This window comes from Danio rerio, chromosome 7, assembly GCF_049306965.1.
Source record: "Danio rerio strain Tuebingen ecotype United States chromosome 7, GRCz12tu, whole genome shotgun sequence".
Taxonomy (NCBI): domain Eukaryota; kingdom Metazoa; phylum Chordata; class Actinopteri; order Cypriniformes; family Danionidae; genus Danio; species Danio rerio.
This window is the reverse complement of record NC_133182.1, coordinates 31,577,836-31,604,568: the sequence shown is the minus strand read 5'-3', so window position 1 is coordinate 31,604,568 and position 26,733 is coordinate 31,577,836. Positions and strand designations below refer to the sequence as shown.

Below are 26,733 nucleotides of genomic sequence, written 5' to 3'. Positions count from 1 at the left end.
CATTAAAACAAACAAAGGAGCCTCCCTAAACTCGCTCTCTCATTCACACACGCAGCACGTCTAGTGGACACTAATGAACATTCCTAAAATAAGCTAAAAGAAAAGAAATGACACACAAAATATCAACAAAGACAGCCGCAAAAGCACAGGGAAAAAGCCTGGCTAATTAATTTCATAACCCCCTCCTCTCTTTATCTGTCTCTGCATCTTTTTTTGTCATTCTCTCTCCGCTTCTTGCTCTCACAGCACCAGTCATTTAAATAATGTCGTAATTTTCAGCATCTGCTGTTTTAATGTTTGTGTGTGTGTGTGTGTGTGTGTGTGTGTGTGTGTGTGTGTGTGTGTGTGTGTGTGTGTGATTAAAGCAGCAAGTCTAAATTCAGGTCCAAAAGATAGAGAGTGAGTCTCTTGTCTGCAGAGACAGGGGTTTCCCATCAGTCCTCACTGCACATTTTACCCAGAGCCCATTGTGTTTGTCCATTAGTTGCCCTAAGTTAACCTTTTTTTGTGCAGATATGTATGTGTCGATGGGTTTGCAATATGTTTCAGGCCTAAAGGGATGGAGTATAAGCCCCTACGGCTCTCTTTTGAAGACGTGGTGCTGCAGTGATGTGTTAATGAGGTTGGGGACCATGTTCTAACAAGACAAATATGCTCAACATTTAGACAGTGTTTCAAATATACAGATTCTTCACATGGTAACACAATCTGTGTGAATTTGATTGTGTGAGAGACTCATGCAACAGCGCACACATACACCAGTGTACACTTTAAAGGAAACCAGCAGTTTAGTGCTCTTTATAACATGTTAAATGAATATAAAATCTTTTAACTGGTAGCGACTTGATTTATTGCAGCCCTGTGTGTTTAAGAGACACTTTAAAGTGCGTGTAATGACGAAATTTAACCAATAATAAAAGCCATAATTATAAAAATTAATTTAAAAATCATAAAAATAAATAAATAATTGACCACTGCAATGCCAATCCAGTTTTGTTAGAATTTATTATTTTTTTTGAGTCTATAGCAGTGTCTTATTTCAGAGGCTGCATCCTTCAAAGGATGCATTCGAGAGTGCTGCGTCATCGTGGTGCAACGAAGGCTGTCTCATTTTTAAAAAAATCGAAGTCTCCTTCAAATGCAGCTTTAAAATGCGTCCTTCATTTGCCAGGTAATGAAGGATACAACTTTACGATCCTTTACGGCCTCAAACATCCCAAGATTCATTGCGCGCTGATAATGGCAGGGCGTTTTTAAAAGAAAGCTCAGGATTATATGTATGAATCATGTTTTGTTTTGCTTACTTTTTTATGTGTACATGTATGGCCCTTCTTTACCTTTAGATTGCTTTAAATAAGTTTTAAAATCACTTTCAAACAGTCGTTACAAATTTTAATACCGCTTACTAACAGCAGCTATTATGTTGCTAGGTCATCTCAGTGCTCAGTTCGGCTCGTGTGGACTTCGAAGCACTCACCTTTGAAGTCTGCATTCTTCGAAGGATACAGCCTCTAAAATGAGAAGGCTTTTATGATGCAAGTAAATGGTAGCCCAAAAGGCTTCAAAAAATCAGACATTACCATTGTGATACATAACACCCTACTTGATTAGTTTATTCATTTAAAATCATAATCTACTTCTTCCAGCAGACTGGAAGCACGTTAATTTAGTAGTGAGGCCTAACCTTAAAGTGACCTTAAAGTTTACAACAAGCATGAACCCAAGACATTTGGAAGCAATAAAGAGTGAATAAATGATGAGAGTTGTTTCATTTTTCAGGGGAGTACCCCTTTCATTTGCATATGAATATAACCATAACAACTTATCTTTTTTTTAAATATACTACAAGCTAGGGCTGCACAATATATTGTTTCAGCATTGATATCGCAATGTGGCCAGTTGCAATAAACACATCACAGGATCTGATATATGGAGTCAGGATTATAGTCTAGTTAATACTATTGAGCCTCAGTTGAAAACACATGATTTATTGCAGTAACTCCAAAAATGTATCAAAAATTGTATCGATTGCATATAATTGTTTAGGTTTGTGACTGTGTAAGCATTCCCAGCCAGTTTTAAGCATTCGTGCACAACAATTTATAATGTCTGTAACTTAAAGAAAGGTAAGCGAAGTATATACAGTGTTATTTTGCATTTGATAATTCTATGACCTAAATACTTCTAGAGTCCCAGAAAACCACGAAGCACTGTTTTTTATTTTTTTATTTGTTTCTTTAGTACTTTATTTATCAATGCTTGGGATTGGTTTATTATATTTTAAGTATATTAGGAATCTGGTGACATTATACTCCATTGGGCAATATGTATCGCAGAAAAATAAATATTTTTTCTAATATCATACAGCCCTACAAGCAAAGCAGTTGTTTACCACTCAGACCCAGACATGCAGTTTCTCAGTATACTATGAAATCCAACACACCGCCTTAATTATTATTGCATAATTTAATTTCAGATAGCCTGCAGTCGTCAAAAATAGAAAACAGGAGAAAAACAATCATTTGCTGTAATTTCCAAGCTAGAAAAGGCTGTAAAATAAAGTTATTACTTTTTTTAATCCTCTGACTTTTTAAAGCCAATGAAAGCCTATTAACAAAGAATGCACGATTGTATAGTTAAATGTCATTAAGATTAAATATTTTAATAGGTTCTAATGAGAGCATTTTTGTCCTGAGTGTAGAATGTGAAATTGATTCATGAGAGAAAACAGGGTTAAGAAAAATGTAATTTCAACACAAGTAAACCATTTTGCAAAAGGTAAAAAGACAAAGAAATAACTGGAAAATACAAAACCTTCCCCGAGGACACACAAGGGTTAAATGATCATCAAAAAAGCAACTCTCTCCACATCCTAGCGTTTGCCAAATCCAATTCCAGTTTCTCATTTCTTGCCAAGTATTAGTCAACCTATGTTAATCACATGCAAATAGTGTTGTAAGCCCTTCGTTTTATTATTGTAACAGTAAAAATTTTACTATATATTGAATACAATTATTAATGTTGTTATAAATGGCCATACATGGTAAATGCGCTACATAAATACACATTACATTACATAAACCTCATAAATTCCAAGGTCACAGAATGCCTACAACGGCACGCATACTGTTGTGTTATGCATAACCCGACATCCATCTATCTAACACTATTAATCTTAGTTCTTTCTCTTGATGGGAAGAATCAATAAGTGTGTGTTTAGGTCAGCAGCAGTGGCCGTAGAGAACCTCAGAGAGCTCAGCGGGAGACAAAGAGGAGATTGCTGACCCAAATGAAAGAGAATGCTGTTATGATGTTAAGTGGAGAGATTGATTTCAGAAGCACCACAGAGCCGCTCGACGTGGCACACAGGAGGGGAACGCAGGATGAAAAGATTCAGAAAGATGAAGAAATAAGCGGCAGTGTATTACAAGTTCAGTTCTAGTGGAATTCTCTCTGCCCACTCATGCATGATAAAGTTCAGTATGAAAATGAAAATTCTTTCATCATTTAATTATCCCGTTTGGAATGTAAAACATTCTGGCACCGTAAAGTAAAATTTATTAAGTGCATTCTACTGGTTGTCTTGCTTTATATTCCACTCATGCGTATTGTGACGGATTATGAATCAGTGGGGTTTTAGCGTTTGCAATCTTGAAAGATATTTAAGAATTCTGCTAGAATACTGGTATGTTTCTGGTATGTTATTATTAAATACAGTTGTCAGTTTAAGTCAGAATTATCAATCCCCATACATCAACACATTTCTACAGTTCATACGGTCATGGAAAACCAGGAAAAGTCATGGAATTTTGACATGGCATTTTCCAGGCCTGGAAAAGTTTTGAAAAAATATAAAAACCCACAAAGTTTTGGAAAATTCATGGAAAACTTATATCTGTATACTTGAATATGGGTTAGTTGTCTTAAATTTTTTTCTGTCCTTGGCCAATCACATACTCTCACATTATTAGTGCATTGTAAGCGTTATCTAAATAAATTTCATGTAGATATAAATATAAATTAGGCATCACGGTGGCGCAGTGGTTAGCACAATTGCCTCACAGAAAGAAGGTCGCTAGTTCGAGCCTCAGCTGGGTCAGTTGGCATTTCTGTGTGGAGTTTGCATGTTCTCCCCGTGTTGGTGGAGGTTTCCTCTGGGTGCTCTGGTTTCCCACTGCATAAAACATATTCGCTGCATAAAACATATGCTGGATAAGTTGGCGGTTCATTCCCATGTGGCAACCCTGGATTAATAAAAGGACTAAGCTGAAAAAAAAAATGAATGAATGATTGAATGAATTAATGTACAGGTATATTACTATATACAATGTTTTATGTGCAGCTGTTATGTGCATATTGACATGAAAGTATTCTGTAACTGTTGTGAAGTCTGTGGGGGAGAACATTCATGGAAATACTGCACAGACTTATCAAGTTTTCATTTGATTCAAGTCACAATTTTTAGATCACCTCTAAAAAGGAGAAAATTTGTGAATTTGTTTTGGGTACTTGCAAACTATACACTCACAGCATCTGCTGCTCTATTTTAATCATTAAAAACATATCTTTATGTAATAAGACACCAAATTCAACATAGATGTGCATGTTATTGGCCTTATTCTTCAGTACGGAAGTGCGCTCGTACAGTATTTGCAATTGATTTAGAACTTCTGATTCAGCTGCCTATGAGGGAGATGACTAGAAATAATAAACCACCAAAAACGGTCAAACTGTTAGCTCTACAAACAGGTGTTGGCATGACTATACAGACAAAGCAGAATAATATAAGAAAAAAAATTCAGTTTGCAGTAGAACAAGTTGTTTTTAATGTCTAAAAATAAATGAAAGTGAATGAGACCGGAAGTCTAAAGCCAAAAAGATTCCAATGTCTGCGTCCGCTCTTACGCAATGCATAAGTTGAATAAAGACTTGGATAATAGAAACATTTTAAAAGCCTTGAGGCAGAGTAGATTAGCAGCGAAGTTTCATTTTTGGGTGAACTGTGCCTTTAAAAGTCTCAGTATGCCTGCAACAAATAAACCATTCATCTTGTAGACACTCAAACGAGATGACCTTATTTTCCAAGAGGTAAAAATGTGCAACCGTGTACCTCTGAGAGTAGAAGAGAAAGCGAAGGATGACACTTATTTACCTGTGTGTTAACAAAAAGATGTGTTGCTCAAAGACACTGTTGTTGAACAGGTTGCTCCTTCAGTGTTCTGTGAGAGGCTGAGCAGATTAATCACTGTATGTGTGTGTCTGTGTGTGTGGTCCTTTATGTCCCCACAAGTATAGCAACACCAATCATTTTTGTTTCATTGATGACAACAGCCCATAAATCATGCAGAATTAAATATTTTTGAGTAATGTTCAACTTTGGGGACATTATATACAGTCAGTATAGTATATAAATCAAAACATCTGTAGGAAGTTCCCATAAAACATGAGAAACATAAAACATTCAGGCATCACTGTAAAGCTACATATCTGCATTTAAATATCATCTGGGAGGTTTGTGCATGAAAACATTATATATTTCATTGGGACTATTTAAAGCTTGCTGAGGCGATGCCACATTGTGCTGAAAGAGCATCATATACTATATGCATTATTTATGGATGCCACCTTCATTAAAACACTTCACTCAAAGCGGAGGAGAAAGCAGCCTAATGGACCACCGCGTGGTAGTGATGTCACACAGCACGGATGGGCGGAGCTCACTGTAGTGAATTTATTAGATGGTGTGCAGAAACACTTTATAACACTATTGAAAAATAATGTGTTTGAGTGTTTGGCTATTTGTTTGTCAGAAAAAGGATCCGTCATCTGCTTTGCGGGTCTTTCACATCCATCACTGTGCAATGGATAACGTTATCATGGTTTTTTATTTTTTTAATAGGCCATATACTTGACACATGATGCAGGTTCTACAGCAGGTTCTGCCTTCGTAATCACATCAGTCTTCTCTTAGTGGCACTTTTCCTCCATTGCCTTCTGCAGTGTTATTCCATTCCCCTCGCTGACATGCAAAGCTCTTGAATTGAGTACCCCATCTAAAGGGCGAGCGATTTAGAAACAGCCTACACTAGCATATATATAATGTGCAATATATTCCAACATGTCATTTACATGTACAGAGAAACATGTTTAATTTAAGTATAGTGTCTATTATAATGTTTCAGATGACCCAAACTTGACTCCAAGATAAAAATATATACAGTTGAATCAAAATTATTAGCCCCCCTTTGATTTTTTTTTTCTTTTTTAAAGATTTCCCAAATGATGTTTAACAGAGCAGGGAAATTTTCACAGTATGTCTGATAATATTTTTTCTTCTGGAGAAAGACTTATTTGTTTCTTTTCGGTTAGAATAAAAGCAGTTTTTCATTTTTTAAAAACCATTTTAAGGTCAAAATTATTAGCCCCTTTAAGCTACATTTTAGCTTACAAACCATCACTATACAATAACTTGCCTGATTACCCCAACCTGCGTAGTTAACCTAATTAACCTGGTTAAGCCTTTAAATGTCACTTTAAGTTGTATCTAGTCTTTCAAGTGTCTTGAAAAATATCTAGTAAAATATTATTTACTGTCATCATGGTAAAGATAAAATAAACCAGTTATTAGAGATTAGTTATTAAAATTATTATGTTTAAAAATGTGTTGAAAAAATTTCTCCATTAAACAGAAATTGGGGAAAAATAAAAACAGGGGGCTAACAATTCAAGGGGGCTAATAATTCTGACTTCAACTGTATAATATTGGTTCAGTTTGTGCTTATTAATGCATTCTGAATGCTCACTAGATTTGAAAACAACCCTTTATTTAAGGTATATGTTTTTGCATAATTATTATATTATGTCTTTTTAAAGGTGCAGTAGGTGATTGTCTTCAGAAACATGTTTTGTTGTGCTGGTTGAAAGTCTCATCACATTCCAATAGTAATGATTAAAGTAAAGGATCTAGTTGTATTTATATGTATTTTTATATTCTGGATAAGGCATGAGACTAAAAAATGTTCATCCAATTAAAACTTGTCGGACGACAATTCCCATAAATCTGATAAGTAGCCCAAACTGTCCGTCAACAAATGTAGATTTGTACATCTGCCATTGCCCTTGCCCCCATTTTTCAAAAAGCTTATAAATCTTTTTAAAGGTTTCCTGTGAAGGTTGGATTAGGGCAATATAAAATAGTTTGTAGAGTATATAAACAATGGACAACCTATAGAATCTCCTCGCAATTTCCAAAAACATTTGTGTGTTTTCGCTATTCTATGGGAACTAATGGTTTGTGTTGTAAATAAATGTGAGTGGACCCCCTTAAAATAGCAGTGACCACCACTTAGCCATCCCATGAAAAAAATTGTAGCTCCGCGACTAGACAACAGTAAAATCATATTCTGAATCAAAACTTTTTCAAATCCTGAATCAATATTGGAGTTACTTTTGCATGCTGGAGGCAGGAAGACATTGTGGCTGAAGTATTTTTGTTAGACTGGTAATGTTCTGGTTTAAAACTCTTTTAGTCAAGCAAAGCTGATGTAGCATATGTTGTGTTATAAAAGGGTTATATGCACTGAAGTGTTGCTCAGCCTTTGAAATCTTTTGCCGAAAGATTGATGTGAATATTTTCAATTTCATTATGGACCTTGTCCAGCACAGCATTGATAATGTGTTTTTTGTTTTTTTTAGTTTAACAACAAAACATCAGTAAATAGCACTGTTCTGCCTAGTCTGCTTTTCTGAGCTGAAGTTGGTTTTATATTCACATCACATTGGTTTATTTTTGAACAATGACAACCTGTGATGCACTCACTATATTGTTTATCCTGCTACTTTGAATTTTCGGTCTGAAATAGCATGTAAGTATGGATTAGTCCTGCACCCCACCAGCCAAGCACCCATAGTTCCTTCACCACAAAACAAGTGAGACCAGTAATCCTAGCATGCATAAAATATTGCTACACAACTGAAAATGTGCTAGATATAGCAGTTTTTTTATTCAGAATTGTAATATTATAAAGTACTATAAGGTTTTCTAACTGGTGCATGACATGATCTAGTGGGTTGTCTACTGTCATCTTTACGATGCGTGTTTGTATTTTAGTAGGCATGGCTTTGGACGACAGGGGAGGGACTGTGTTTTCAAAATATGCTAATGCATAGCATTTTGGCATTATGGATTACCTACTGCACCTTTAACCAAGTGTAAGCAAGAATACTCCTCATAGATATTTTAGCCCTTCCAACATTGCATTAATTGCCATCTTTACAGTGCACTACTGTGAAAACTGCTCAAATTCCATAAACTGTCCAATAAATTACCTCTGGTTTAAATATTGACTCACCACTCAGGATCACAAGAACATAAAACGGCAAAATGACTTCCCAGAAGTGACCATTATGTACACACACTCACCAGCTCCTGTTACCTGCTACAAAATCGCCATTAGCAGGAGCTGCGAGTTTTGATTTCCTCCCGTTTCCACAGCGATTGTCATGGTGAATCCAACTGCATCCAAGCAGCGAGTTTTATCCAGCTGGACTCTTTAATGTATGGATGGAGGGAAAGATCTCTCTCTCTCTCTTTTTCTCTTTTTCTTTCTCATATTGCTCTTAGGCCCTTTCAATTAATCTCACTGTTTTTCTCACGCACACACAATCACGCTCCTTTTCTCAATTTCTCCCTCCTCTCCCCCCATAATTAGATCTGGTTAATTTACACTGTGTGGCGCGCTGGGAAGAGGCGAGCTGTAATAATGTGTGTGTGTGTGTTGGGAGTGGGTTATTACAGAGAGGGGTATAAAACGACTCTGCTGGGACTGTTACCGCTATACACTCTTAGCTTGGGTGCACTTCGCTTTGACATTCAGCCTGGCACTGTGTGTGTGTTTGTTTGTACTTTATACTCTTCACCTGTGAATTTGCTCTGCAGACTTTGATCTTCTGCAAAAAGAAAAACAATGCTCAAGTCTGTTTATGTTTGTGTGTTTTTGTGAATAAATGTGTCTGTGTGTGGTACGAGAGGTTGGGCCTCTTCTAGTTCCAATTTTTATGTATGAGGGCAGAGGCCAGGGGCCCTACAGGGGCTTCTCTGTGTGGGTGTGTGTGGGAGTGGCTGTGGTTTCTGCCAGCATGTTTTGATTGTGCTTGGCAATGACATTGGGATATGTTGCTTTACTGGAATTCTGTCTCATTTTGGTATAATTTGGAATGATTTATTAGTGCATGTTTATTTTCAAGGAAAGCTGGTTTTAATCTAAATATAATAAGATGCTTTTCTTTTATTTTAAGCCCTCCTCAACCATCTGTCATACACTCCACTCCATACGGTCCATAGTTGCTTTGCTCTATCCAAGAAGGTGACATCATAAAAACACTGATTGGCTAATTTACTTAACTTAATTTACATAATAGACTTCTTAATAGATGAAAGAATAGCTATTTGCTTATTTAGAACCATCAAATTTAAATTTTTGGGGTAAACTATTTTGCATTAAGTCAAAATCTTAATAGATTTAAAGACGACATCATTATTAAATCAAATAAAATGTTATAGTTTCCCAGTGTTGGGTTGCGGCTGTAAGGGCATCCACTGTGTAAAACATACGCTGGATAAGTTGGCGGTTCATTCCGCTGTGGCGACCCCTGATAAATAAGGGACTAAGCTGAAGGAAAGTGAAATAAAATGAAAATGTTTTAGACTGTACATGTGTTAAAATGAGCTAATTTATTTACTTTAATAATGCAAGTAAATGTATTTTAATTTGTTAAACAGTCTAAATTTAATAGCGTGGCTCATTGTTATTGAGAGGGCCCACATTGTACAATTATTTTAGTTTTTTTTAGCATGTATACAGTATGACATGTCAATTTATATGTCATATATATTTATATAAACAGAGATATACTGAATGCTTTAAAAGCATGTTTGACTGGCGTTTAAACATGGACATGTGGCTTAAGTCATATCAGTAGCCAATAAAGATTTTTTGTACAGGTCAATTGTGTTGAAATTGCGAAGAGGATTTTTGAAACCAAACTCCCTTTAAGGCCAGTCATTTCACTCTGTAGCCATCTTTGAAATGCCACAAAACCAACCTCATTTAATGCCATGTTACACTTTATCATCCTCTGGAAAATGCCAGATCGTCTTCTGAAGTAATTCACAACTTGGTCTTGATGGTGAATCTCCTCCAGAAATGACAGCGACTCTTTGTTTACTAGTTTGTGGGCGTTTGAGTTGTTGCTGTCATGTGATGTGCGTTTGACAGCCTAAACTGTACCTCACGCTTGTTTTATACAGATTACAAAACTAATAAAACGTTTGTTTTTAAGTGCATTGTGCATTCAAGTGGTTCATTTAAAAAGCTTTATTTGTATGTAATTATTATGTCTGTGAAGCAAGTATTCGCTAATTAATTCGCTAAAGAATGGCTTAAAATCTGTCATAAAAGCACACAGCTGGTCTAAGCTTATCCCCTGGAGAAACTTCAGTCTATAGCGATTGGTGATTGGCTCCTATACTAGCAGACGGGGCTTCATTCTCCTATGACCCTTACACTTTTCTCCATTAGTCTTTGAAACTGTATGTTTGCAAGTGGGCATTAAGGGGAAGTAGTTACCTTATAGTTCCTTCAGCCTATTTAGGAACAGCTTGAAAAAAAGTCACCAAATTACAGGTTTGTTGCAGTATGTGGTTGCTCAATGCTAACTGGCTGGATGTTATATTAAAACAGTAAATTACACTGACACAACAAATGTGCAAGTTAAAACATAAACAATGGTTTAGTGTAAATGGTCATTGCATATACCCAGGATTAATTGTTAACCGCAGGTCATTTGTAAGCTACTTAAAGCAAGACATCCCAGTGTTCCCTTTACCAGGCTTAACCATTTCGGCTGTGAAAAACCATAGGGTGTGTGTGTATGTATGTTATTGCTGGGATATCTCCAGGCCTCAGCGTGACCACTGAATGTTTGGTAGGGCCTGCAGGTCACCAGTGGTGATGGTTCTGCTCTGGACAGGGCTTTGTTGATTAGAAACTAAACTCCGGTGCTCAGAGTGCTTATGTTTTAATGACAGACGCTCCATGGCTACAGCTGGACCCTCTGTGGAACTCTGCACTCATCTTCAATTATAAAGGACAGAGCAAAGGAGGGGGTCTAGTTTACGTCACCACATATTGCGGTTTCTCTGCAAGACGCATCGCTTACTGGTGAACTTTCAGCACAATGTTGCCATTACAGTTTTAATTACATAACTTACACCAATAATATGAGGATCAGTCTGGCAATTAAATAATTATAGAGATAATGTTTGGCAGAAAAAGTAAGATGTGATCATTTGCTTGGTTTGTTGTAGTACTAGAACGCCTGGAAGGATGAACCATCGAGGAATGTTTGTTTAAAATTTAATCGGCTTGCTGTTCGCTGTGCATCCGCGAAGAAGAGAGGTCGGAGCGTGTCAGGAAATCGCACATTTCTCATTAGAGCACAGCCCAGAAGCAGTGATGCCGAAACACTACCGATACACAAAGAGATGAAAACAAGAAGAGAGAGAGAGAGAAAGAGTGAGAACAGAAGGACGGGGAGGGAGGACGAGTTCACAGAGAGATACAATATGCTCCAGTACCCCCACTGACTCCACCGCTACACTCTCATCCTCGGCTGTTTGTGTTTACATGTGAAATTGAATGATGATCGGTGCCAGAATGAGGAAGGGTGCTGGGTCTGAAGCAACACAGGGGTGCTTGCTAATGAGAAGCTAAGAGCTCAAAGCAGAAGACCTGATGAAACAACACACTTTGGTGCCTGGAATACAAAGCCGAAATAAGTACTCAGGAAGTTGTGCTTGAAGCTGGGGAATTGGTTCTGCCATACTTAATACTGTACTCCACACTGCACCGATAGACTGTGACCAGTGCGGACACTCACTGGATAAAACTACATCGGATCTCAGTCATTCCATGACCCGACAAATGGGATCTGAACATTCATTTGGCCAATGCAAGTGTCTGCCAATGCCAACAGATGCCAATAGTGGAAACACACTGATCAACCAAACCTGATGAAGTGTCTGTTGTCATTGGTCTGCGTCTGTTGGTGCCATGCGAATTGGCCTTATAGCACAAGCATTACTAAAGTCATTGATTTGTTTATAGGAAGAGGCTTGCTAGTAATGCATATGAAGAAAAATCAGGTTAATTTGGTTGCAATATTCAACTTTAAAGAGCACCTATGATGAAAATTATCTTTTGAAAGCTGTTTGGACAGAACTGTGTTAAGGTATAGTGTGTCCACAGTCATATTGGGGTGATATAAAGACAATAAGTCTCATTTTTAAAATTTCCTGACGTTAAACTAGGATCCAAATCCCATTCATTTTGAGGCCCACCGCGATGTGACATAGGAGTGCCGTTTCCATGCCCACTGAATCGATTGACAGCCACATATTAACACATCTCCGTAATTACGCGTATAATCATATCAGCAAGACAGGATGTGCGCCAAGCAACTGGGATTAAAATATCTGTTGAGCTTTCTGTGATCATCAATCATCAACAAATGTGATCAAGAATGATTTTACAAGTTTAAAATAACACAATGTGTAAAACAATGTGTGTTTGTCCTTACAGTGATTTTACTTTTCACCACAGCTGCATGTCAGTTATAAAAAATAACGCTTCAATCCCAGTTTGTGGACGTTAAATCAGGTTTATTTTGTACGTCAAGAACAGACATTAATGGATATCCAAACAGCAGTGTATATTAACGTGTCTGCTGTCAAATTTGCCATGCAAAAATAGTGCAAAATTAAATGCACATACTGTGTGTGTGAACTTTGTAATGAAATTGTGTGTGGCTCATCGTTGCAGAAAGGCATGAATTAACTCCACAACAAATACATCAAATAATCATTGGTTCTTACTGTAGTATTTCTCACAAACATTACGTGAGATCTGCTTAATTCATTTCTGTCACTGTGCTGTTTATTTGACAGAGATTAAGACATACTCTGACAGGCAAGTGGGAATGGTGGGCGGAGAGAACTAGCATTAAAGGCACAGGCAACAAAAACAGCTGCATTGTGTTCAGAGCAGAAAATTCGGTAACACTTTATAATAACTACACACTATGAACCATTTGATAAGCATTACCTAATAGTGAATGCAATGCAATACTTAATTTAGTAATGAAAAATGCATCATTAACAAATTATGAAAGTAAAATTATTAAGCACATTATAAATGTGGTTGTAAGTCAAGAATACAGCATTTGTATATGCAGTTATAAACTACTTACTGACGCTTATTAATGTAGAGTTATGCCTAACAAATAAGGAATTCATTAGATGCCAATGTTTAGTAAATGATTCATAGTGTGTAGTTATTATAAAGTGTTGCCGAAAATTTAAATAATCTAAAAGGTATAATCAATAATCTGATGGGTGTTTTGAGCTGAAACTTTACAGACACATTCTGGAGACACAAAAGACTTAAATCTTAAATCTTGAAAAAGTGGTAAAATAGGTGCTTTTTTAAGTTACAGACAGTAGTTTATTCGATCAACAGATGCGGTAGAAGCCTAATTTCAAGGTTTTTGCCATTTAGTTTTTACCATTTGTAGCCTTCTGAAAAAAGGAATCTGATACATTAAGTCATACTTGTGTTGACCAGTGAAGATTCTAAAGAGCCAAAGTCAACGAAAACATAAGTCCAATGTCATGTAGAGGATTTTGGTAAAGTCAATATGCAGATTTTCACCATATACATTAAGTAAACTTACTGTTAACCAGGTTATAGATTGTTAATGTAGCATTTTTACTGTGTTTAACATTAAAAATGTGGGCTTTTTTTACAGTTACTGTTTTAGACACAAGTTTTTCACACTTTTATTTATTTTTATTTATCCTGCAGGGCAGTGAAAGTGTAGAATTAAATAAGAATGAGGAAAATAAGGGACAAAAAAGAGTGACATTGACCTAGACATGATGCTTAAGAAAGAGATTTCAGAGACTGTAAACAATAAATTAAATGTTTTAGACACATTTGTGGGAAAGGTGATTGAAACCACAGTGGACAGATCAAGCAAGAAAGCGAAATAACCGAGACAGATATAGAGAGATTCGTTCGATTTATGCCTTCCCTTTCGTGTCTCACATCTCCAGCAGAGGCAATCAATGAGATATGTGTGAAAGCCTTGAAAAGATGCCTTTCTGAGAGCCCTTTTCCCTCCTTACTTCACTGAGAATTCTTTTTTTTTTATCCTGCTCGCCTCTGCCTGCCTTCTTTGACTCACACGAAACAAAACGACCAGTTACAGAAGCACCACTGTGTGAGTTTAAGCCGCCAAACACCACCCGGAGATCCTTCTGAGCTCGATGATGCTAGATTAGCTGGAACAAGTATATCAGTAGGACACAAAAAGAACACAGAGGGGTATAAGCGAGAGAGGACGCAGGAGGGGCCCAGCCCTCTTGTTATGCTAAGAGTGTCCCGAACGGTCCCGCTTGGTTCAAGTTAATTACGACCAACATTTAAATAAGAGCACTTGTCTTGAGGACGGTGGTTGGCTGCGGGAGAGACAGACCTCGTGCTAATTGTGTTTGTGTTTCCAGCTCCTCCCCTCATCTCCAGTCCTCTCTCAGTGTGAGCTCCTGCGGGACACGCTGTGTGAGCTGCAGCCCAATGAGAGGCTTTGGAAAATCGGATCTTGAAGGGTCCAAATCCTAGTCGTTATTCTGTAACTGGTTGCTTCTGTCTTTTCTTGTCTTGTGGATGGATGGGATTTTATTCTGCTGTAGAAATGGCTGTACACTTAAACCTGTCTGCTTCCTTTCATGCACTGTATGTAATTTCATAGATCAGACAAAAGGGTACATCTGTTCATGGCCAACAGATGCACCCTTTTGTGTCTTTCTTTGAGCTATGAAACTTAAGGCCATAAAGCAGTGTTTCGCACAATAACACACACTAAGAGGGTTAATGATTTGTTTATTGTATCTGAATGGTGTACAGTTGTGCTCTGTATGTGCAATTGTCTGTGCGGTAGAATATCTATTGTCTGTTCAGTTTGTTGGTTCATTGGTGTGTGCCGTCATTATGTAGTGTTGTTATGTTTTCTTATGTATGAGAACGTATTATTTTACCTCAAAATGAATGTAGGGATTGAGTAGGGCTGCACAATTAATCGAAAAAAGATTGCGATCTTGATTCAACCACTACAAGATCCTAATTTAACATCTCTAGAATTCAGCTATCTATATTTCCAAGTTTAGGAGAAGAAAAAAGATGGTCGCACAAGTCTTTACATTGTTTTATAGACATTTCTCAGCAACATGGACACCAAATATTGTTAAGTGTCACATACTTTATTTATAAAGTGTAATTCAAAAAAATGTGTTTCTGTCTTAATGTAATGATGTTTCTGTGGTTTACTACCAAGAGGACGCACGCGTTCGCGTAAATGATATCTACTTTAGTGTACAGAATCTGCTTAGACTGTAAAAAACAGGTATAAAGTTGTAAATAACATTCAATTTATTGCACAAAGCAATCGTTTGAGAGCCGCATGGAAAATATGATTTGCGTGTATGTATTTTTCCCTCAAAGTGGCAGCAGCCATAACGTGAGCTACATTCGGCATTGAAAGTGAAACTAAAACCGCGCACCTCATTTACATGATCCTATCGCATTTTAGAGTTATGATTACAACAAACATTTGATACGTTTTTTTCTTTTATAGCGAATACAAAGCGATGTGCATGAAAAAAAAGTTTTACCGTGTCACTATAACTACTCTAGCCTATATAATGTTGAATAAAATGCAATAGGGAATCTGATAATAACTAATGTCTCATTTTACCAGTGAAAAAAATGGTCTAATAATGTTGCTAATGACAAATTGCAAGAATATCTCTCAAACATTATAATTCAACTTCAGAATTATGAATTAACGACCAGGACTAATTTAAAGTTTATAAGTCCACCATTCCAAATATATACAAAATTAAGCATTTTAACCAGTAGAGCTACACACAGGCCTAATATTATTGTTGTTTTGCCATATATTTGAGAAATAACAATATTTTAATAATAATAAAAGCCTACTCATATTAACCTATTTTACATCTACAAAATCGTGAGAAAATCATGATCTTGTTTTTATGCAAAAAAATAATAAAAAAATTATTCTCGTTTTAGCCAGAATCACGCAGCCCTAGGATTAAGCTAGAATTATACTCTGCTTTTTAAATTTGCTTGGACATGCTGTAAATTAATTAATTAAAAAATTATTTTAAAAAAAATTGGTGGGCATATGCCAGAGTAAAAGTTTGGTCAATATGTTTGAACACTGCTGTTCAAAGGATTTAATACTTAAAAAAGGCTATTATGCTCCATTGCATATTTGATCAATAGTAAGTAAAAATGTGGCATTTTAAAATTACCCATTTAATGGCAAACTATAGTTTTTTAGCCATGATGCTGATTTTAAGTATCTACAGAAAATGTTAGGTCAGGTTAGGTTAGGTTAGGTTACTTTATTCATACCCGAAGGTAGATTTAGTTTGCAGTCCTCATTTCATAACAGTGCCAAATTAAAAATCTTGCATAGTGAAAACAACAAATAGACAACGACATGAAACATAAACATATAAAACACTTTCCCAAAAAAAAAATTATTATGTATTTTTAATGTGAATTGCAATCCAAGAGGTTAAAGCAAACCCTCTGTTGTTTTTGTCTTTAGCAATGGCAGATTTTCATGTCCAGCCAGAGTCAGTGCGTGCAGACGTGGGAGGAGTTGGCCGATTTCAGTGCCAAATTCATGGCCTGCCTGAGCCGGTCATCAGCTGGGAGAGAGACGGGCGGCCTGTGGACACCTCTGATGAGAGGTACGGTCACACATTAAATACACACAATAACATTTAAAGAGATGCAGTCTGTGATGTTGGCACATGTCTCTGCTTCACTCTTGGCCTGTCTTTATGTGTGACCGTTCTGTGCAGGTTTACTCTGTTGCCCACGGGTGTGCTGCAGATAACGGGTGTACGGCCTGAGGACAGTGGGGTTTACTGCTGTGTTGCCCACAACAGTGCTGGAGTCAAACACAGCGCAGGAGCACAGCTCACAGTCTCAGGTATGAGCTACATTTCTCTTCTTCCTTGTGTCTTTATAGGTCCTTTTCTTTTTGTAGAAACAAGTTATAGCGTTTCTTAAAGTTTTATTATTTTTAGTAGGCATGCACTGGTAAACCAGTGGTCCTCTTATCGAACTAAAGCTCTGCCTTTTCATTTATTTGGCTAGAGGAGAATAGTTCCCTGACAGAACCTGGTTTCTGCCATGGTTTCCATTAAAGGAACACTACATTTTTTTTTTTAATTAGGTTAGTTTTACAAGTGCTGCCTAAAGTTAAACTGGTCTGGTGGGAGCACTTGATTAGACTTAGATTTTGACTAGACATGATTAGCATAAATCGTTGAATAGGATTAGACTATTGGGATTTTGCTCAAAATATTCAGAAACGTATTTTGACAGATTTCCCATTTAAAGCTTGACTCTTCTGTTGTAGTTACATTATGTAGTAGCTAGCTAACAGTGCTGCATTGCGCCTGCTGCAGCCATGGTATGCCATCAAATTCCTTGATTATTTCACCAGAACGAGAACATAGGAAATAATGTCAATGTACTAGAAAATATTTTCATTTCAAGTTTTTATTATCTTTTGCTCTGATTTTTTTCAATGGTCTTTTCTAAGCTAATATATAAGTACTCCCACCAGACCCGAAGTTCAGCTGAATGGATTTTAAAATGGTTAATTGGTAGATTATTGGTTCTTCACCACTTTCTTTGCCTTTTGGCTTGCTTAGTTAGGGTCAGTAGAGCTGCCCTACAGTGATTCACGTCCTTCAACAATGAAATTCATATTGAACTGATCTTAATCGCCATTGAATTTAAACAGAACCAGCATTTGATTGACATGAATGTACAGTACCAAATGAACTGAACTTCTTTCACTGATAAAACTTCATATCTGATTTTTGATTATAGCCTGTCTTCTTTTGTCAATGCAACTCAGTTCAATTCATATTTATTGCTATGGCACTTTTACTATGTAGATTGTGTCTAAGCAGCTTAACATACATAATTCTAGTAAATTGAAGCTTTCTGAAAACAGTCCAGTTTTCAAAGTTGAAGTTCAGTTCAGCGTGGTTTAATTTTCACTGCTGAAAGTCTAAACACTGAAGAGCAAATCTATCGATGCACAGCTCTGCAAGTCCCAACTAAACAAGCCAGTGGTGACAGTTGACAGTATGAATATAAAGTGCGATATCATTAAAAAGGATATTACTTGACTAGATTTACCTTTCTCTTTCTGAAGGCTCCCAGTCATCTGTTTACAAAGAACCCATGATCCTAGTAGGTCCTGAAAACCTCACCCTTACGGTTCACCAGACCGCCATCTTGGAGTGTGTTGCGACGGGTTACCCTCGTCCAATCGTGTCCTGGAGTAGACTGGGTAAGACTCAATGTTGATCTGAAAATTGCCATGAGTAGTTCTCCGAGCAAAACTCAGCTCAGTTCCTGCAGAAATGCAGCAAAGAGCTTTAATATGCTCTCAACTACACAGACTGTAAAATACCCAATCAATTGAAAAAGAGAAAAGGGAAAAATATCCTCCAGCAAGGTAATGTAACATGAAGGAGGACGAAGATTAGATAAAATGAGTCAGTGGATGTACTGTATGTCTGGAAAGATCCTCTTGAAAGGGTCATACCCTAAATTATTTATAAGTATCAACCTATTTTTTCTCCCTTGAGCCCAATTATGCTGTCTGGCACAGAAAATGTCTTAGTTTAGTTAAAATTAAAGGACTAGTTAACTAGAGTGGTGAAAGGAAAATGTCATCTGTCACAGACTGTTTATGTTTTAAACATCATCAACTGCCACTTTTAAAAGTCTTCTCTTTATAATGTCTTATTTTATGATGTTTGTAATATGATGGTGAGTTTGAGATAAGCAATATTTTTATTAATTTTTAAAAAATTGTTAATCTATTACTTTTATTTAGGAAGCACATTAAATTGATCAAAACTGATCACATTAAAAAAACACCACCAAAAATAGTAAAATAATGTTTTCTTTCAAAAATATAAAGCAGCTTTAACTGTTCTCACATTGATAATTGTTAGAAAATTGTTAGAGTTTTTGGCACTAAAGGCCTGATTAAAATGTTATGATTATTAATAATTGTAATTGTAATTCATAACATTACTGTTTTTACTGTTAAAGCCAGACTCTGACTATAGGAGTTTTAAAATCCTAACCTATAATAAAATCTAGTTGCAGCGCACACATGAGGAGAATCTTCTGTGATTTTATTACCTCAAATCTTAAACGTGCGCACACTACAAGATATGAAAACTGCAGCACAGCACACACTAGAAGATATTAAAATTATCGTGCTCGATGGAACACATTACCTGATTGCAGAATAACTCACTTTATCAATAATTTTTATTTATTATAGGCTAGGTTGCGAATATTTGACCGACTGCCACTACATGCAAAACACTCACAAGCACTCAAAATAGGTTCCCGTTTGTGTAGCTGTTAGTGGCAGTTATAAAATAAATAAAGCGGCATATCTGCATACAAAGTGTCTGTTCATTTTCCTTTGTTCATTTTTCTTTCACACACAGAATGAAAAAGTGCTGCTTGTTGAATTGAGCACATTATGTTCAATCGAATGTCTAATAACAATAATAATATGAATAAGCTAATAATATATTCATAATACTGTGATGTGCTGTGCATCTTTTGGTAGCATAAAATGCTGTGGAGAGAATAAAGTATTGTCATGTGTTTTTCCTGGTAATATTATTTATAAAGTAGATGTTAATTAATCAGGTTTTGTTAAAAACCCAAATAATAAAAGCAATAAAAATGTAAAATAATAATAATAAATTAGTTAAAAGTAGTAACAATGGAATGATACAAAGAGAAAGTACTCAACTACTGAAATGTATTTAGTACTTTAAATAAAAGTTTTTTTTGGTGATGACAGCTTAAAGACACCTCTCGTAGGCAGTTGCATGCATTGCTCAGGTGTTATTTATTTATTTATTTTTCAGAGTGTAAACACCTTGATTTTTCTGTGGTTCTTGTCTTTCAAATCTGATTTTCATTTAGTGTTTTCTATTGGATTCAAGTCAGGTGATTGACCGGGCCATTCTCCAACTTGATTTTTTTTCTTTCTCTGAAACCATTTGAGAGTTTTCATGGCCGTTTTGGATCATTGTCTTACTAAAATGTAGGCCTGTCATAATATCTATTTTTTGTTGTACGATATATTGCACCAAAATATTGTGATAAACAATATTATTGTCATTTTAAGACCATTTGTTGCCACTTATTGTAAGTACACTCTTCCAAGAAACATAATATTTTATTCCTAAGAATATTTCAATTAATCAAAGTCATTTTAGCAATTTAGTATTGAAATCAGAATGTGAAAACGTACATAATATATAATAATAAATGGTAACAAAAAAATAACACGCTGCGATATCTGGTATCAGATCTATTTTCTGTTGTCAGACACCCACATAAAAATATACCAAAGTAATTTATAGTAGATATACTGTTTTTTAACAATACTGACACTGACACCTTCAGTAGAGATAGAGAGGTTGTACATCAGCTATAATGTTGCTAGAATTGGGTTTTATGGATGGGCGATATATATTGCATCACCAAAAATGATTGAGGTTGTGTCCATGTGTTGTGCGATAAGTTGATATACTGATTATTGTGACAGGCCTACTGAAATGTCCACCCTGGTTTTATCTTCATCATCCTGGTAATGTAGATGTCCAACTGAAGCAGCTAATATTAATTCACAATGATGAAGGGTAGAGGGTCATTTTCTAACTACTGAGGGATTTCAGCTGCTGTCTGGGCTTTCACTGCCTTTCTACACCTCCCTTTTTCATGTGTTTGATACTTTTTCCCTGTGTCATTTCATTTTATTTCTCATAACATAATTTGTAAACTAATTAGTTTTGTTTTCTTTGCTTATATGGTTTTCTTACCAACAGTGGGTGAACATTTCAAGTCAACATCACCTTTTGAAATGTTTTCTGAGAAAAAATTGTGACGTGTTCTATACTTATTTTCCCCACTGTATTTCTTTTAAAACCTTTACATAAATCTTTCATAAACTCTAACTTTCGAATGGTACACCACTAGCAGAGTACATCAAACTATTTGTTTCAAAGTGCAGGATATTCAGTATTTGATGATATGACCCCATTTTTAAAAAAAATGGCTGTCTTATTAAATTCATTTACACTCCAATCTACTAAAGGCAAATGGTTTGGAATGGTGAAAGAAATACTCTCTCATCCTCCTGGCTAAGAGATGGATATTACAGATGGAACTGGCTGATAGTGTACAGTGAGATTGGTTTCTGTGTGAAAAATAGCTCATTTATTTTTAAACGCGCTCCTAGTTCTGAAGCCAAATGCTTGCAGACGTTTTTCCTCATCGAACGCTCTCGGCCACATCTGTCTGTCTTGTCTTGATTAGGATTAATGGACATAAAAGTATCTCATCTATACTTCTAAAGTAGTGCTGTAGAGTAAGTAATGTCATTTTTCTGTTGAAATGTGTCTGTATTTATGTATGTGTGTGTTCCTCTTGCAAGCATCAGATTTACATTAAAATAAGGACATGGCTGGTGGATTTGTCTTCTAGTGCATCTCATGTTAAGGCCCGTACCTTTTGCTTTTTGCAATTAAAAAAGCTGTTCAGACTATATCGATATATTTTGGGGGTTAACACAACCTACTTGTGTTTCTTCTCTGAGGCAAATTAAACGCTCTCTCTAAAGCAAGATTTCACAGTGCCTCCCACACTCGTATAATAATCTGTTCTCAACTCCTCGCTATCCCAGCGATTACCTAATGTGATTCTCCCATTAAGAATGTAAATGATGGTGTCTTTCTTTAACGGCTGCTAATCAGATTGTGGATATTACCTTCCCGCAATGTTGCTGGAATTAACTGCAAGCACAATGGGATTTTGCTGGATTAGATTACAGCGAGAGCAAATGAAGGCTAAGCTCAGTAATGAATGTGAGAGATCTCCAACAGTTAGTGATTAACGCCATTCGGCATTTATGTCATCTTATTTGGGAGCCAGTGATTTTGAGTTCAGTATGCTTCAATGTGCATTACTGAGCATACATCTTGATTCACATCTTTCTGAACGCACACATTTGTTATAGGCCTGGTCAGGAAAACATAATTCATTCATTAATTTTCCTTCAGCTTAGTCCCTTATTTGTTAGGGGTCGTCACAGCGGAATGAACCGCCAACTGTTCCAACATGTTTTACGCAGTGGATGCCCTTCCAGCAGCAAATCAGTATTGGGAAACACTCATTCGCTCTCTTATTCACACAATCATACACTACACCCCACATAGTTAATCCAGTTAATCCACCTACAATGCAAAAAATGCTTTTCTTACTTAGATTTTTTGTCTTGTTTCTAGTCTAAATATCTCACAATTCTTAAATTAAGAAGAATTTTCTAGACAAGCAAAACATATTGTCTTGTTTTCAGCAATAATATGCCAAAATTAAGTGAGTGTTTTCTTAAAACAAGCAAAATAATCTGCCAATGGGGTAAGCACAATAATCTTGTTTTTCCTTTTGACATAAGATTATTTTGCTTACCCCATTGGCAGATTATTTTGCTAGTTTTAAGGAAAAACTCACTTGATTTTGGCATATTATTTCTTAAAACAAGACAATATGTTTTGCTTGTCTGGAAAATTCTTCTTGATTTAAGAATTGTGAGATATTTAGACTAGAAATAAGACAAAAAATCTAAGTAAGAAAAGCATTTTTTGCAGTGTATATCGCATTCAATTGAACTGTTTGGGAAACCAGAGCACCCGGAGAAAACCCACACAAACACAGGGAGAACATGCAAACTCCACACAGAATGCCAACTGGCCCAGCTGGGACTCGAATCAGCAACCTTCTTGCCGTAAGGTGACACTGGAAACCACTGAGTCTGTTTTTGCTGCCTGTAAATCATAATTCAAACACGTTGTCTTGTGAAACAGATTAGCTAGGGCAGCTGCATCTGTAACTTAAAATCTATTCCTGTTCGCTGTTTTGAGCCAGATGATGCTTTTATAGTTTAGCTAGGAAAGTGATGAAAAGTTGTACTTTAAATAATAAAGTGGGTAAATAACATTAAAGTGACCACACAAATCAATGACATTCATTAAAATCATTAATGATCAGGGGCTGGAGCTTTGATATTATGTTCTGTATGATGCTTTTTACCATAAGCTGAAAGAAAATGAACAAATTTATGTTATATAGGATAGCCAGCGTGTAGGCTTCCCAACAATCATTTAAAAAACTGCTTAGATGAGTCAAGGCCAATAGCCTAGTAGTAAAGTGCGTCGACATATAGCAACAAGGTGCTTACGGCGACCCGAGATGCTCGAGGTGCTTTGCTGATCCCTCCCCTCTCTCTGATCCCCATGATTTCCTGTCAATTCTCTACACTGTTCTGTCCATTAAGGTTAAAAAGCCTTAAAAATAATTATTAAAAAAAAAAGTTTGTTGTCCCAATACAGCTATGACAAATATCAAGAGACCACTTTGAAATTTTATAGTTTCTCTGGCTGTATTGGTTATTGTTAGACTAACAGGTTCATATTTGTTTTATTCTTAAATAGTGTACTACAGTGTCTTAAAATCATTAAAAAAGAGAAAATCATTATTCCATCAAATATTGATTCATTAACACTTCTGAAGTTAAAACATGGGTATTTTATTGTCTAAAAATTAATACAAACAGGTCTAAAAATATAGAAGCTTTTTAGGTATTTCATATGAAAAGCAAATCCTCTAAATGACAGCATTTTAATTTTATTTTATTTTACATGTCAACGATAGTTTAGACAATAAAACAAATATCTTATTTCACTCTGAAATCTTACTACAATTTTTTTAATCCAAACAAACTGGATTTTGTAGTTGCGGATTTTGTAGCCGCAACCCAGTACTGGGAAACACCCATACCCTTACATTGACACACATGCTCATACACCGCGGCCAATTTAGTTAATCCAATTTAATTATAGTGCATGTGTTTGGACTGTGGGGGAAACCAGAGCACCTTGAGGAAACTCATACACGGGGAGAACATGCACACTCCAGGTAGAGATGCGAATTAATAAAACATGGAATATTTTATTTTGATCTATTGTTCTTATCTTAAAATAAAGCTATAAATGTTAACTACTAACTATTTTTGCTAAATATTATTATTACATGTCATTTAAAAAGTTGCAATCAGTAGTTTATAAAATGAAACCTTTTACTCAAAACACATACCTACTGTTATAACAAACGCACAAATCCAGTCATTTTCAAATAATTTATCTTTTCCCCGAATTACAATCTGCATATGTATGTGAATGTAAATGTAGTGTACATATCCTAAACCCCCAATACTTCCTATTCAGCATCTCTGCCGTATTTCAGTAAACCCACTAGCACCAAAGCCTAAAAAGCATGCATCTCTAAATACAGACAAGTGTTGTTATCATTAACTGTGTGAAAACTGACTGAGAAGCTCCAAACAGCTGCTGAATGAAAAGTGGAAGTGTTTGAGCACCTCACAGCAGATGCCAGTCAATTAAACCTGGTGATATGTGAACCTCACCCTGGCGCAGTTTCTAACACCGTGCCTAATGTCATTTTGACAGGCACATTAACAAAACAGAATGCGAGACCTGAGAGGCCTGTGATATGAATGGAAAATGTGATTAGAGGGATTGTTAATTTTTATGAGCTTTAACTTTTCCTCGCTGAGTGTCCAATAGAGCTACTCAAGGCTGTGAGGGTCCTGACTGATGCGGTTTACTGTAGTCTTCTACGCATGTATGGGAGATGTCTATAATGTATGGTATATCATGCATCATTAGCATTTATGGGTCATCTCACTTGTCTAAAGTGCTCCTTTTTGGACCCTTGCTTTTATGTGTGTGCATTTATTTATTTATTTTTTTGTATTTCTTTCTCTCTGACTTTTACAGTCTCTTAAGATGTTCCTTGCCCCAGGCCAGAGCGATGGATAGTGCTTTGTGTGCCATAATTAGTCACATTTAACCAGTGCGGTTAAATTCAGAAGCTCATCACATGCTTCTGTTGTCCTGTTAAATTCATTTTTAGTTCCTGTGGGGCAGGAAATTATTTTATGGCTGGATGAACATGCGATATTTATCTTCTCTCTGATGCCTCTGTTTAAGCATATTTAAATGATCTCTTTAATTCTCTTTGAAAAGAAACATGCATTATGACCTCGTTCTGTTGTCTTTGATTTGTTTACATAATAACATTGTGCTTCCATCTCTCCTTTAGATGGACGGCCAATAGGAGTTGAGGGCATCCAGGTACTAGGAACAGGAAACCTGATGATCTCTGATGTGAGAGTTCAGCATTCTGGCGTTTATGTCTGTGCGGCAAACAAGCCAGGAACACGAGTGCGCAGAACTGCTCAGGGACTCCTAGTTGTGCAAGGTGAGGCTTTTTGGGTACAAAACTATGAACTTAATATTTGTCTATTGAAATCACGTGAATAAAAAAACAGTTGAGGTGTACTTTAGATCATTTGATGCAGTGCTTCCACAGAGCTTCTGAGGTTTCACATTTATATTGTGGGGTGCTGTTAAGAATCTTCTGAAGTCGTAATGGATGAAAAATCTGAAACAAGACATGAATTAGACATGATTGAGTTGAGTTCTTATACAAGTCATTATTTTGAATTGTTCTGGTTTCTATAAGGACAAAGACTTTGACAGAAAAGCTTTTTTTTTTAGTTTTGTTTGGTTTGTTTTGTTCAGTTTTTCTTGAGGGAGAGGGTTGTTTTGTATTTGTTGTTTAGCTTTTTCAACAGGCTTATTTTTTGGTTCTTTTTTACATTATTGACACTTAAAGGGACGTACTGTATTATCAATAAATTAAAGAGCCCATATTATACATGAAATAGGGTCATATCTTGGTTGTAAGGGTCTCCAACAACAGTCTAATATGATTAGAAGTCTGATTGAAGCACGCCTCCACAAAAAAGATAAAAGCAGTGTAAAATTAAGGTAAAACTACTTATTACTGCAAAACTCCCCTTACTGTAAAACACATTTTACTTGACTGTCCTTAATCTTTTAATGACTTTATGAAATTAACTGTCTTATGTACATTTTTTAAATGTATTAACAGTAAACATCTTATTTAATTCATATATTCATTTGTTTGTTGTTTTTAATTGTGTATTTATTATTGACATGTTCTTGCCATGAAAATAGCCTTGGTTTCTGACATGGCATTAAATAGAAAATACATTACATTACATGGTTGGAGGGCACTTTTTTCTACATTTGCTTTTTGTTTGGGTTGAAGGAAGGGTTTAGGTTAGTGGTTCGCTGGACGAGGTGATCTGCATGACAAACCCCGTCTTCTCTGTGTATTTGAAATGCACAGTAAAATATACCCTACATAACTTTAAAATTGTCAACAACACCCTCTATTGGATTTGTCATCTAAAACATGCAACAAAATGTACACAGAGCAACCAATTTTACAAATATGTAAACTGAGGGAAGTATTTCCAATGAGCCTAGTTTTTTTTTTTTTTTTT

At 36.1% G+C, this 26,733-nt stretch overlaps 1 protein-coding gene across 1 annotated transcript in view; it reads left to right on the top strand.

Moving 5' to 3' along the window:
• The window catches only part of igdcc3 (immunoglobulin superfamily, DCC subclass, member 3), a 119,755-nt gene that overhangs the window by 62,479 nt on the left and 30,543 nt on the right, over positions 1 to 26,733 (top strand). The window contains exons 3-6 of the mRNA XM_003198969.7: positions 16,756 to 16,900; positions 17,015 to 17,145; positions 18,388 to 18,525; positions 25,461 to 25,619. Of these exons, the coding sequence (XP_003199017.2) occupies positions 16,756 to 16,900; positions 17,015 to 17,145; positions 18,388 to 18,525; positions 25,461 to 25,619 (573 nt within the window). The remainder of the gene's footprint in view (positions 1 to 16,755; positions 16,901 to 17,014; positions 17,146 to 18,387; positions 18,526 to 25,460; positions 25,620 to 26,733) is intronic.